We start from the raw sequence: 12587 nt of genomic DNA, 5'->3' as shown, positions 1-12587 counted from the left end.
TGGGCTTAGACCTAATTTTTGTTTGTTTCAACCTAGCCCACCATCAAACTGACCCACTTACAATTAAGGATTACATATTATAGCTTTAATCGAATCTATACTATATATATATTATTATAAAAGAAATCAATTTTAATGGATTAAATTATCTTTAAATCATCAGGCAACAAACAACCATGAATTATTCAAATATTGAACAAAAGATACTGTATTATCACACTTAAATAATATTTATAAAAAAACTCAAATTTTAATAGCCTCGTTGATTGACACGTGTCCCTAAAGAGGTTTCTTTTATTATATGTATAGATTGAGATGGGGAAAATAGTACTTGACAGCAAGATATACTTGAAATGAGAAAAAGAAAAAAAAAATCACTGATCCCATTCTAGATTTATCTTATTTAAATCTAGTTTAAAATTTTTATTATATTTATTATTTTAAAAACAATATACTATAAAATCAATAATTTTAATTATTAGCTTTAATTTGATTATATTATTGATACATATTTTATAAATAAACGACATTTTACAAAATTTTAATAAATTGTTATTATGTATCAAAATTTTAACATTATAACGATGTATTCGTATTGTCCTGGACTTGCGTACAGACAAGTATATAACTCATGACAAGGGTGCGTCTAGACTATTTGTAATTTAACGGATACGTATATCTTTGCCCTAAAATATACGTGTCATATTCGTAAGTTTTTGTATGCTAATGTTTCTAAATTTAAAACAAATCTAGATTAAAATAAAATTAATGATTGAATAAATGATTATAGGGGTTTTATCCCACCTCATGGTAGTTATGGGTGAGGAGCTATAAAGCCCCTGTGTCTACGTGACGCAAACATTGTATCCCACACCATGTAGTCTTAGGTCGACATGCGACAACAATACAACAATCATATCTAATAGATTTGTACAACTTTTCATCTAAAAGTCTATACAAAATTTACACCTAACATAAAATGATAAGATTGGGCAAAACATGGGTTAGCATTGTGGACGACATTGGTTGAGAAAGCTACGTTGGACAAATGAAGCTTAGCGTTTTTACACCATGAGAACCTCATCTTTCGCATTTGGTCGATTTCATGACAAATATCCCGCTAGTGACTGCTTGGCTAGTTAACGAGAAAGTGCATAAAAGAATTCCACTTATCGATCAGTAAAATAGGTTTAGATAGTTATTCGCAAAAACTTTTCACCCCTAAATCATGATAATCTCCATCATGAAGTTGGTGGCCACCATGCGAGTTGAGATTCAGTAACTTTCTAAAGCTCGAGCTCGGGCTCGACTCGTTTAGTATTTATTAATTAATTTATATTAATTATTATTATTATTATTATTATTATTATTATAGTTTGGTTATTTTTTATATTTATATAAATGGTAATTATTATTATATAAATATATGTTTAATATATTAATAAAAAATATATAAACAGAAAGTTTGTTTAGGCTTTTAAGCCGACTCGAACTCGATAAACGAAGCTCAAGCTCGGGGTCAGGCTTGTATATTAAATGAGCTTGTTTGCACCCCTAAGATTCACAAAACTTCAATGAACTAAAGCGTTGACATTGTTTTCGAATCTCAATTCCAAATTATACACAACCATCAATACCCTTATTAATGCCGATATTTCATTGTAATAATCCACCATTGAGAATATTTTAACCCCTCCCCCAACCCCAACACCCCCCCCCCAACCATCATCTGTCACTGTCATTGTCACCGCTCTCTGAATTAGCCCGAGCCGATTTACACTACTACAAAAACAGAGCATTAGACGGGGTGATATGGATTTTAAGACGGTGTTTTCAACACCGTCTTAAAATATCGCGTCTTAAAATCGAGTCTTATTAGACGGTTAAACTTGATGAACACCGTCTTTTAATATAAAAACATTTTCAAATATTTTTTAAAACCGTCTTATAAACTTTTGCTGAAAAAAAAAAACATTTACAGTAAAAAAGGTTTTCCGTAAGTACACATCAAGCTTATATACACCAATGGAACATTTTCAAATCAAACCAAACCGATACACATTCAATTCGGAAGTAAACTCGTAGACATCCAATTCGGAAATAAACCCGTCAAATTGTAATCATTTGTTGAATGCATAACAAACTACGTTAAATTGTATAAATAAACTACATATAATCTATATATAAAGCTAAACTAACGAAATACCTAACTCGCTAAAAAACTTCGGCATCAACATCATTAACAAAACATCTATACCATTATCCGTAGCCTCTCTCGTGTCGTGGCACATCTAAAATAAAAGTAAATAGAAAGAGTTATTACAAATATTATAGACTAAAACTAAAGGCAAAGAAAAAAAATCGGTAACAACATCGTCAATAAAGTTATGTATATATATATATACATGTTATATACATCTAAAAACAAATATGTAATCAATTAAACCTTCTAAGTCTTAAAAAAATAAACAATTAAGATATATATATATATATATATATATATATATATAGGGTGAGAGTTGGCTACAAAGTCCATTTTTCCTACAAAGTGTATAAAGTCATAAAACACCATAATGTCAACCATAAAATATACTCAAAACCCCCCAATATATATATAAACGGGATCGGGAGAAAACGCCTAAAAGTATGAAAATGGTGAGAATGAATCCTGTCCTGACACGTGTCGTGCGATATAATGAAGGCGGAGAGGCTTTTTGTCCTTCTATATTCTTTTTCCCATGCGTGTCTCACAACACCTCTTCATTTTTTGGCGTGTAAGATTTTTTGGCGTTTAGTTAGATTTAATAACCACTTGTCGTTTTATTATTTTTTAGATCTTCCTCAATGAATAATCGTTTTTGTGTTACAAAGAAAATATTTTGGCGTTTATGGCGTTCCCAAATTCATTAAAATCAATTAATAATTCAAACTTTACAAGTTTTTAGGCGTTTTTGTAGATTTAACTAGTAGAATTAATCCCATATATGTTATAAAGGTAAATTTCTTGGCGTTTATGGCGTTTTTAAATTCATTATAATTCATTAATAATTTAAAAGATTACAACTAAGACGAAATCAAACCAAACTAATAGTCTTCTGGGGATGGTATTACATCAGAGATGTACCCATTGCTTTGTTCATCACTTTCTTCAGACTCATCATCATCTTGTGTATTGGCGTATAACGCCATAATCTCGTCTCGTCTTTGTTGCATCCTATACTTAAATATCATCACAACCCTGGATCTTGCATCGTTCGAAGGTGCTAAATCACAGAGTTGTTCAAGAAGACGTAGTCTATCTGTGTTCAGCATTTCGTCTATCGTCAATGAATAATCCACCCTGTGTTGATAAGTCACACTCACCGTTCTTGATTGTTCATCCAAACTCCAACTGGTAACTGTTGGTAGATCAGTATTGTCAACATCATCATCATCTGCTGGAAATTTTCTCTTCAATATTTTTATTACCGTTTGAGTCCTTTTACTCCAAGGGCCAGAATATCCCTCTGAACGGCTTCATCCATACTAAGTATGGCCTTGATTGTTTTGACATTCACCCTTCTCCTGTCAGCGAACTTTAGGACGAAACGTCTCTCCGACATCTCAAAACTCCATGCAATAACCTAAGCCATTTTTAAGTTGTATGGCGTTTTAGACAATGTGTGGCGTGTTTATAGAATGTGTGGAGTGTTAAGTTTGTTTATCTGTTCTACTTATATAATGACCATTTTTTGGCGCGAGGTAGATATATGTTTTTGGCGCTAAAAACATTAGTAATTATATTTTTTTGATGTGTATTTTTTGTATCTTTTGTCGTGCCATGTTGGATGAGGACCTATAATGTGACAGGTAATTATGACGTTTTGAAAAGATAAATAAATTCAATTACCATGGCGTGCCTTTTAATATAATAAATGTTAGTAATAAAGTTTCTATCGTTTGAGTTACTATTTGTAGTTACTGTTTGTTCAGCTTCATCTGTTAAGGCTTTAACACGTCTTATCTTTTAGCTTTTGGTGTTTTGTATTTAATGGCGTTTAGATAAAGATGACACATTGTTCTATTTCTCATGCACATTGTTTTATACATTTCAATTAATTTTTGGAGTTTTTTAATAATAATTGTTTAAAGTAATTTTATTATAAGTTTTTGTGTTTGGTGTTTGTGGCATGTTGGCGTTTTATAAGCAACAACGTGTTTGGTCAGGATCCGTTCTCACAGTTTTCACATTTTTAGGCGTTTGGTGTTTTGTAGCATCTTGGTGTTTTATAAGCAATTTACAGAAATAATGTATTTTATTTGTGGAGAATTAGATAACAAACCACAGAAAATGACCCCCCAAAATATCGGTTTGTAATTCGGAAAAAAGCTTAACTCCGTTAAGCTATTTTTAACGGCGGACTATTATCGGCCAAAAGTGGAGCAGTTCGGATTATCATCGACCAATAGCTGAGTTTAGATTATTTTCGACCAAATTGGGGGATTATTTAAATCCAATTTGCCTATTTTTAATTGAAGGTCTAAAAGTAAAATATGAAACTCTTTTAAAGTTAGCACAGTGTGTTAGTTTTCCAATTTAAACTATTCAAGGCGGCGGCGGTGGCGGTGGAAAGAGGGTGGATGCGTGGGAGGGATCGGCAGAGGGTTGAGGTAGGATCTTTTAAAGGTTTTGGAAAACTGGTTTGAGAAGGATGAAATCAAAATGGGAGAGAAAGCAGAAGGTGGCACGCGTTAAAGGAATAAAAAGGCAGTCCAATTATCAAAGGCCACTAAAACGTGCACTTGTCCAGCACTGCTACCTAAGGTAAAAAAAGTCACTGCTACCTAAGGTAAAAAAAAAGTCAAAATGGAAGAAAAAAAACTATACTCACCAAAGAATTGAACCCCTGCCAAATGAATTAACACTGAGATAACCAACCAATTTACCAACATCTATAACACATTATAAACTCAAAATCAGTTATATTTAAACACTATTAGAACGTAGAAAAGGGAAAAAAGAAGCAAATTATGATGTGACATGTGGCTCGAGTTACTGTTTTATAAAGATTTATAATTATAATTTATAATGAACAATTTATGCGCTTAACTATACAATATTAAATCCTAACACTAATAACAATAATTTAAAATTGACTTAGAGCCCATCAGCACTTAAAAAATAGACATCACAACTTTTAACTATTACTCTTGAAATAAACTAATAATTCTCTCTCAATTTGAATAATGTCGGGTACTTCATTCTCAATTTAATGGTTATTAAAAATAAAACTTACATAAATATTTATGAAATTATTATTAAATTAAATCATAAACAAAAAATAAAATAAAATAACCAATTTCTCTTTAAATTAAAATTGTTCTTTCAAAATTTGAAAGATCGTTACTTAATATATATTTTCCCCCACTACTCCCAACTACTTTCGCCGGCTCTTTTTCCGGCGAACTCCCCGCCTTTTCCGTTGCGGCTAACGTACGCCAGTGTACATCATACAACCCCCCCCCCCCTTTCTCTCTCTCCAATTTCTTTACATTATCTCACTCTCCGTGTTTAACTCATCATCTATATTATATCAAACCCTAAACCAGACGCATTCAATCTCCTTCTTCACACTTCCTTCAACCTACCTCCATCGATCTCAGGTCTGTTGTTCTATCAATATTCCTATCGATTCTTCATATTTTGATCCAGATCGTTGAGATTATGGTGGCCGATTGATCAGATTTGATTATGTTCACTCTTTTGCGGTTTGATTCCAAATGTTTTGTTGAAAAACTGAATCGGATGTGATTTGTTTACGAATTGATTATGTTCAGTTTGTTGTTGCGGTTTGATTCGAAAGGTTTTGGCGAAAAATTAAGTCGGAAGGTTAGTTACTGGAGAATTAGAAGTTAAATCGTATTGTATTTGTGATTTGTTGACGAATTGTTGTGGATTTGAGAGATTAGGTTAATTTAGATCTAGTCAAAATGCGTTCATTGCTCAGATTTATTAAGTCTACGACACGGAAAAAGCTGCTTAGTAAGTATGATGATTTTTCGTTTACTAGCGTTGCTAATTTCCGAACGAGACAATATGCATTGTACTAGATCTAGGTTAGATTAGAGGTTTGTTGTTGCTGTTGCTGTTGCTGCTGTTGTTGTTTGAGGATGCCGCATCGAGGAGCATACTTTTTTCCGAGGGATTTTGGAGGTGTGATCTCGAAATGGGGAGATATTGGGAAGGTGTTTGGGGAGGTTTCTGGATCATTGATGAATGATGATGGAACAAGAGACGGAGTTCGGTGTGTTGGTGATGGAAGTGATGGAAGTGATGGAAATGATAGGAAGCTTGGGAAGAAGAAGAAGAAGGAGGAGGTTAGTGGATGGGGTCATGTGAGGTTCAGCAAGCTTGGTGATCATGATGATGTGATGGAGGATATCATAGATGATGATGATGATCATCATCATCATCAAATTGCACAGGAGAAAGGGGGTGGTGTTATTGATGGTGGTACAGGAGAAGATAGTCGATGGAGCCAAGTGCGGGAGTGGTGTAAGGCCTATTACTTGCAGCTCAATCTAGCGAAACGTCTTACGCAACAAGGTACCATTAGTGAGGAGCCTGCTCTTGTTCAAGACATTGGGCATGGTGTTGTGAGCTATGATGCAGAGGCAGTTTCATACCGTCTTTGGGTACAATTTCTTGCTTGTTTTACCTTATTAATCCTTGATGTTAGATCTAGATATCATCATCATCATCATACTCAGTAAATCCCACCAAATACGAAAGCTAGACGTGCCATATGCATACCATTACATTTATTAAAAATCTTGAGTGGCCTCACTGAATGCCCTTATATACATACCATTAAGTGTGTAGCACTGTAGCTAATAAGTATATTGTGGGCACTCATGATTCTACTTATTTAGAACTTACAAGTAGTTTCTATGATGCTGCTGACAGAAAATTAATCCACATAAGATCTTAATTACAAAGGTGTTCATCATGCATTACTACTATACATTAGCCATGTTAGTGATCACGAACAGACTCCATGTCATCTGCAAATTCAAATATGACATAACTGATGTGACAGAGGTATATTATCATATCCCTGTATGCATATTAAGATTAGCCATATACAACACTGTATCACGTATAAAATAGGGGGGGGGGGGGGGAGAAGCTACGCTAGGCTTGAAACAAAATTTTGGAAAGTTTTTACATTTCTGAATATGTTGTCAGGTTAATGGTACGTTATCTTATGATGATAAGATATCAGATGGTTTCTACGACATCCTTGGAATGGATCCATATATGTGGATGATGTGTAATGACTCGGTGGAGGGTAAACATTTGCCATCTTTGTTGGAACTTAAAGCAGTTGAGGCCTCTACTTCATCCATGGAAGTGATTCTTGTTAATAGATACAAGGACTCACGGCTAAGAGACCTGGAGGATATAGTACAGGAGTTATACTTTTCAGCAGAAAACGCTCTCATGTTAGCTGAAAAGCTTGCAAAACTTGTTGCTGCAAGTATGGGGTATGCTTCGTTTACTAATGTTTACTGCATCAACCTCTTCTTTATGATATTTTGAATTTTTTTTTTCATTTAAGGGGATCGTATCCAGTCGAGCAAGGCGATCTCCATGCACAATGGGAGTCGACTAGCAAGAGAATAAAGGAACTTCAGAATGACATTTTGGTTCCCATTGGCAGCCTGTCTACCGGACTTTGTAGACACCGAGCGATACTATTTAAGGTTATTATCAACCTCAACCTCAACTTCATTACAGACCACAGTACTTTCTTATTAGTTGGTGTTGATTTGTTTAGTATGCGTCCCCTTGTGAAGATTTCTTTGTGTACTTCTAGCTTATTTTGATGGAGAATGAAACTTTTATATTTGCAGAAACTGGCTGATTATGTTGGATTGCCTTGTCGGATAGCAAGAGGCTGCAGGTATTGTGATGAAGAGCATAGGTCCACGTGTCTTATCAGAATTAAAGACGATAAGTTGACAAGGTCCAGCCTTAAACTTTTTACTTCCTAAGAGATCATATTTATTTACAGCGAATAATGAAAGTTGTACATTGTTTATATAATAAACTTTCTGATGATAATATATTAATATGCCTTCATGACATTTAATATGGTTTGAACAAGGAACATTTATCATAGGAGATTATGGATAGATATATACACACACACACGCACATATCATACCTCTTCTCACTTTCTCATCATGTTAATACATAATCTTTAAAAATGTGACGTGTTTAAACTCCGCTTTTATCAGGGAGTACGTGGTTGATCTAGTTGGGCAACCGGGAAATTTCTACAATCCAGATTCCTCTATAAACGGAGATATACTTCCTCATTTAAAAGATGCTCAACAAGTTTATATAGGACATGCATCCATTTCTGAAGAAAAGAGTATGCATGTTCCTACTGGAAAAACTTTACACTCGGGTATGTTATCTTTTGCTGATGTTAGACATAAATGGTCATTTTTCATTTAGCATGGAAATGGTAAAATATCAAACTGATGGGAAATACTCCACAATGGTAAAAACTAACATAAGCGGAAGTAACCTTCATTTGACAAAACTTTCCCAACTCGTATGAACATTTGAGGACGCAAACAAATAGGATATTCTAAACGTAAATATATAGAGCTTTTAGCGTGTAAAGTGTAAACCCTCTCAAGAACAAAAACCACTGGACCCTTAGGCTGCTATCAATTCACTACCACCAAGAAGATATACTAGAGGCATACAATAGTTGTAATACTCTTAACTGAACCAATATTCTGTGTTTTCACACAGCAAAACTACTATGGTTTCATGACAAACGGCTCAGTTAATAGTGATTAACTCCATATCAACTATATTTAGTACTGATTAACATTGATGTAAAAAATATACAAATAAAATTTTACGGTCAATCAGATGCGGAAGTTAAGAGTGATGGAAAAAATAGAGGAAACTGTCACGCAACTACTCCGGGACACCAGACGCTCGAGCCTTCTCTTGCAATGGACTGGCTTGAGATAGCGTGGGATGATTTGCATATCAAGGAGCGTATCGGTTCTGGTACCTATTTCTTATCCTAACTTGTTAGTGTTTATTTTTACATAAAAATAAAACTTCAATGTGATGACAATACCTTTTGATCTTCAGGTTCATTTGGGACTGTGTATCGTGCAGAGTGGCATAGTTCGGTTAGTACTGGATAATGCACACTGTGTTTTACTGTTTTAATGGTCATTTCAGTGTATTTTATATAAATAGTAAAATGCCATTTTTGTCCCTGAGGTTTGGCCAGTTTTGCGACTTTCGTCCAAGGTGTATTTTTCTGCATCTGGATCCAAAAGGTTTGAAATCTTGCCATTTTCATCCGGCTCGTTAACTCCATCCATTTTTCTTCGTTAAGTCAGGGGTATTTTCATCTTTTTTGTTAAGTTAAAGGGCAATTCGGTCTTTTTCACTTTATGGACAAACATTTAACATAATGTACAAGTATTCAAAATACCCTTAATAAAAAAGACGAAAACACCCCTGACTTAATGGAGAAAAATGGATGGAGTTAACAAGCCAGATGAATATGACAAGATTTCAAACTTTTGGGATCCAGATGCGAAGAAACAAACCTTTGGACGAAAGTTGCAAAACTGATCAAACCTAAGGTCTTATATAAATTCAGATTTATAAACAAAGTGAATTTTTTATTGTAGGTTGTTGCTGTTAAGGTGTTGACAGCCCAGGACCTCCATGATAATCAATTGAAGGAATTTCTGAGGGAGGTATATTATCTTTAGAATACAATATTCATCTTTGACTTCTGCCTGTTTCTTTTTTTCCTTTTTGTTTTGTGAAACTATTGCTTGATATGCATGTGTTTAACTTGTCTTGTAAGGTTTCAATCATGAGACGTGTGCGCCATCCTAATTTAGTTCTTTTCATGGGCGCCGTTACAATGCACCAACGTTTTTCAATTGTGACTGAGTATCTTCCTAGGTGAGGCTTTTTCGACCAGTTTACTTATGAATGGGTCGATTTATCTTAAATGGGTCAAATGAGAAAAAAAGTTAGCTAAATGGGAACGGGTCAAATAGGTCAAACGTGTCAAATGTGTTGAAAGCCACCCATAGTTGGTTTTTAGTGAAACCAATCTTCTAAATTGTGTTCTTATATTGCAGCATTCTCAATTATCTCGTGTGTTTGTAACAGGGGTTGTCTGTTTCGCCTTCTACACCACCCGGCCTCCGGAGAAATAATGAACATGAAGAGACGGATACACATGGCTTTGGATGCGGTATGTACAATTTTTTTTTCTGTAATTATAACTTATTTATCTCCAAAGTCGATATGTATTTTCTTTCTATATATGTTTAACACGAATATGTTTAACATGCAGGCAAAGGGCATCAATTATCTCCATTGTCTCAGTCCTCCTATTGTTCACTGGGATCTTAAATCTCTAAACTTATTGGTTGACAAAAACTGGACCGTAAAGGTAATACATAAACAACATATATTTCGTTCTAGTCACAAATTCAACCTTACATGTACCATAATCAGCTTTGATATCTGAGTGTCAGGTTTGTGATTTTGGGTTATCAAGATTCAAAACGGATACCTTTATATCATCAAAAGCCATTACTGGAACTGTAAGCTTTCTTCATCCTTTGATCATGTCATCTGTCTATGTCCCATGCGCATACATTATGCAAGCAATGTTCATTTCTTGTTCTGAATATCATTTTCTTTACGTTACGGGTTCAGCCTGAGTGGATGGCTCCAGAAGTCCTTCGAGGGGAACCTGCAGATGAAAAATCTGATGTATACAGTTTTGGCGTGATTCTATGGGAACTCGTGACCATGAAACAACCCTGGAAGGGGCTTAATGCGGCTCAGGTTGTTTGCTCAACCACAAATTTGTTCTTTTTGAAAACAAAAATAAAAAAGTTCGGGTAGATGAATTTATGAACGGGCCAATTTGGGTTATGTTTGTCAAACCTGCTGATTACTTGAATGTCAACCATAGTGTTTAATTCAAAAAACAATTTCGAGTAAAATGCTATGTTCGTCCATGAGGTTTGGCCAGTTTTGTGACTTTCATCTAAAGGTTTGTTTTTCCGCATCTGGATCCAAAACGTTCGTGCCATTTTCATCCGGCTCGTTAACTCCATCCATTTTCTCTGTCAAGTCAGGGGTATTTCTGTCTTTTTTTTGTACATTATGCTAAATGCTTGCACATAAAGTGAAAAATTCCGAATTGCCCTTTAACTTAACAAAAACAAAAATACCCCTGAATTAACAGAGAAAAAATAGAGTTAACATGAAAATGGCAAGATTTTAAACCTTTTGAATCCAGATGCGGAAAAACAAACATTGGGACGAACGTCTTAAAACTGGCAAAACCTAGGACGAAAATGGCATTTTACTCTAAAAAAATTAATATTTTGTATAGAAGTGTTTAGGTGTCATAACATAATCCGACCCATTTTGACTCATACCCATAAGTGGTCCATTTTGACCCAATCGGCCTATCTGGAGACTTTCAGCCTTTAATATTGACTTTATATGGATGGAAATTTCAGGTGGTTGGAGCTGTGGCATTCCAGAAGAGGAAACTTACAATACCTTCTAATGCATCTCCTGCACTAACGTCACTGATGGAATCTTGCTGGGCCGAGTAAGAAACTTCTATGTTTTAGTTTAGAGTGGGATATATGAAATTGCGCCGTTTCTAAATTATAACGCCCTGCGTTTTGTGTCAATAGTGACCCGGTGCAGCGTCCAAGCTTTAAGAGCATAGTGATCACTTTAAAGAAGTTACTCAAGTCTACTCAAAAGTCAAAGTAATGGGCCGTCGATGTCGAAATCTACTTGCTTATAACTCTTGAAACAACCTCTCTCTATAAAAATTGCATGTTTGTTTTACTTTATGAGATATTGAACTTTATGGAATAATCAAAGTCTAGACTCTTTTATATAAATTTTAGGTGGTCATAAACCGTTGTAAACCGTCCAAACTGAAGCAAATCTGCCGGTTTTGGAGTTTGTACGTTCATCTCACTGTTTAGGGTTTGAAATATTGTGTATAACTAGTTATTTTCCGCTCGCGCGTTGCGGCGAGACCCAATGACTACAAAAGGCGTATAAGCAACGGCAAACAGATACCGAATATCAAAACATAAATAAAATAACGTGGTAAGAATAGTCACTCCGTCATAAAAAACGATTTTAAATAACCTAATATATAATAATAGGACCCACACGTCCTACACGTTGAAAATTCGGTTGTTTTCAGTTCAGTTATTACGGTGCTAACACGTTAAAATATGGATGAGCTCGGTACCGGTAATGGCAGCGAAAGTACCGATCTGGAAAATTATTGAAATTAGGTATCGGCACCGAAAATGCTCGGTACAATACGGTATGGTATTTGAAGGTAAAAATCAATAAATACAGGTATGGTGCTAGACCGGTGTCAAACCTAAAGTAACGATTCTGAAAACGCCAAAAGGTGGATACCAAATTGGTACCGAAAATGATTTGGTACTGATACGATACCGGTTCGTTTACAGGATTTGAT

At 34.9% G+C, this 12587-nt stretch overlaps 1 protein-coding gene across 1 annotated transcript; it reads left to right on the top strand.

Moving 5' to 3' along the window:
* Nucleotides 1-5378: 5378 nt before the first annotated feature.
* Nucleotides 5379-12108, top strand: LOC110912060 (serine/threonine-protein kinase CTR1). The gene is made up of 15 exons (XM_022156733.2): nt 5379-6675; nt 7229-7527; nt 7602-7746; nt 7897-8009; nt 8284-8456; nt 8936-9079; nt 9167-9207; nt 9721-9789; nt 9903-10003; nt 10217-10301; nt 10404-10502; nt 10588-10656; nt 10772-10903; nt 11590-11684; nt 11773-12108. Exons 1-15 carry the CDS (start codon nt 6151-6153, stop codon nt 11852-11854), a joined length of 2172 nt encoding a protein of 723 aa, XP_022012425.1. The 5' UTR covers nt 5379-6150; the 3' UTR covers nt 11855-12108.
* Nucleotides 12109-12587: the final 479 nt, after the last annotated feature.

The sequence above is a fragment of the Helianthus annuus genome, chromosome 15 (genome assembly GCF_002127325.2).
Source record: "Helianthus annuus cultivar XRQ/B chromosome 15, HanXRQr2.0-SUNRISE, whole genome shotgun sequence".
NCBI lineage: Eukaryota > Viridiplantae > Streptophyta > Magnoliopsida > Asterales > Asteraceae > Helianthus > Helianthus annuus.
This window is presented reverse-complemented; position numbering and strand designations above follow the sequence as displayed.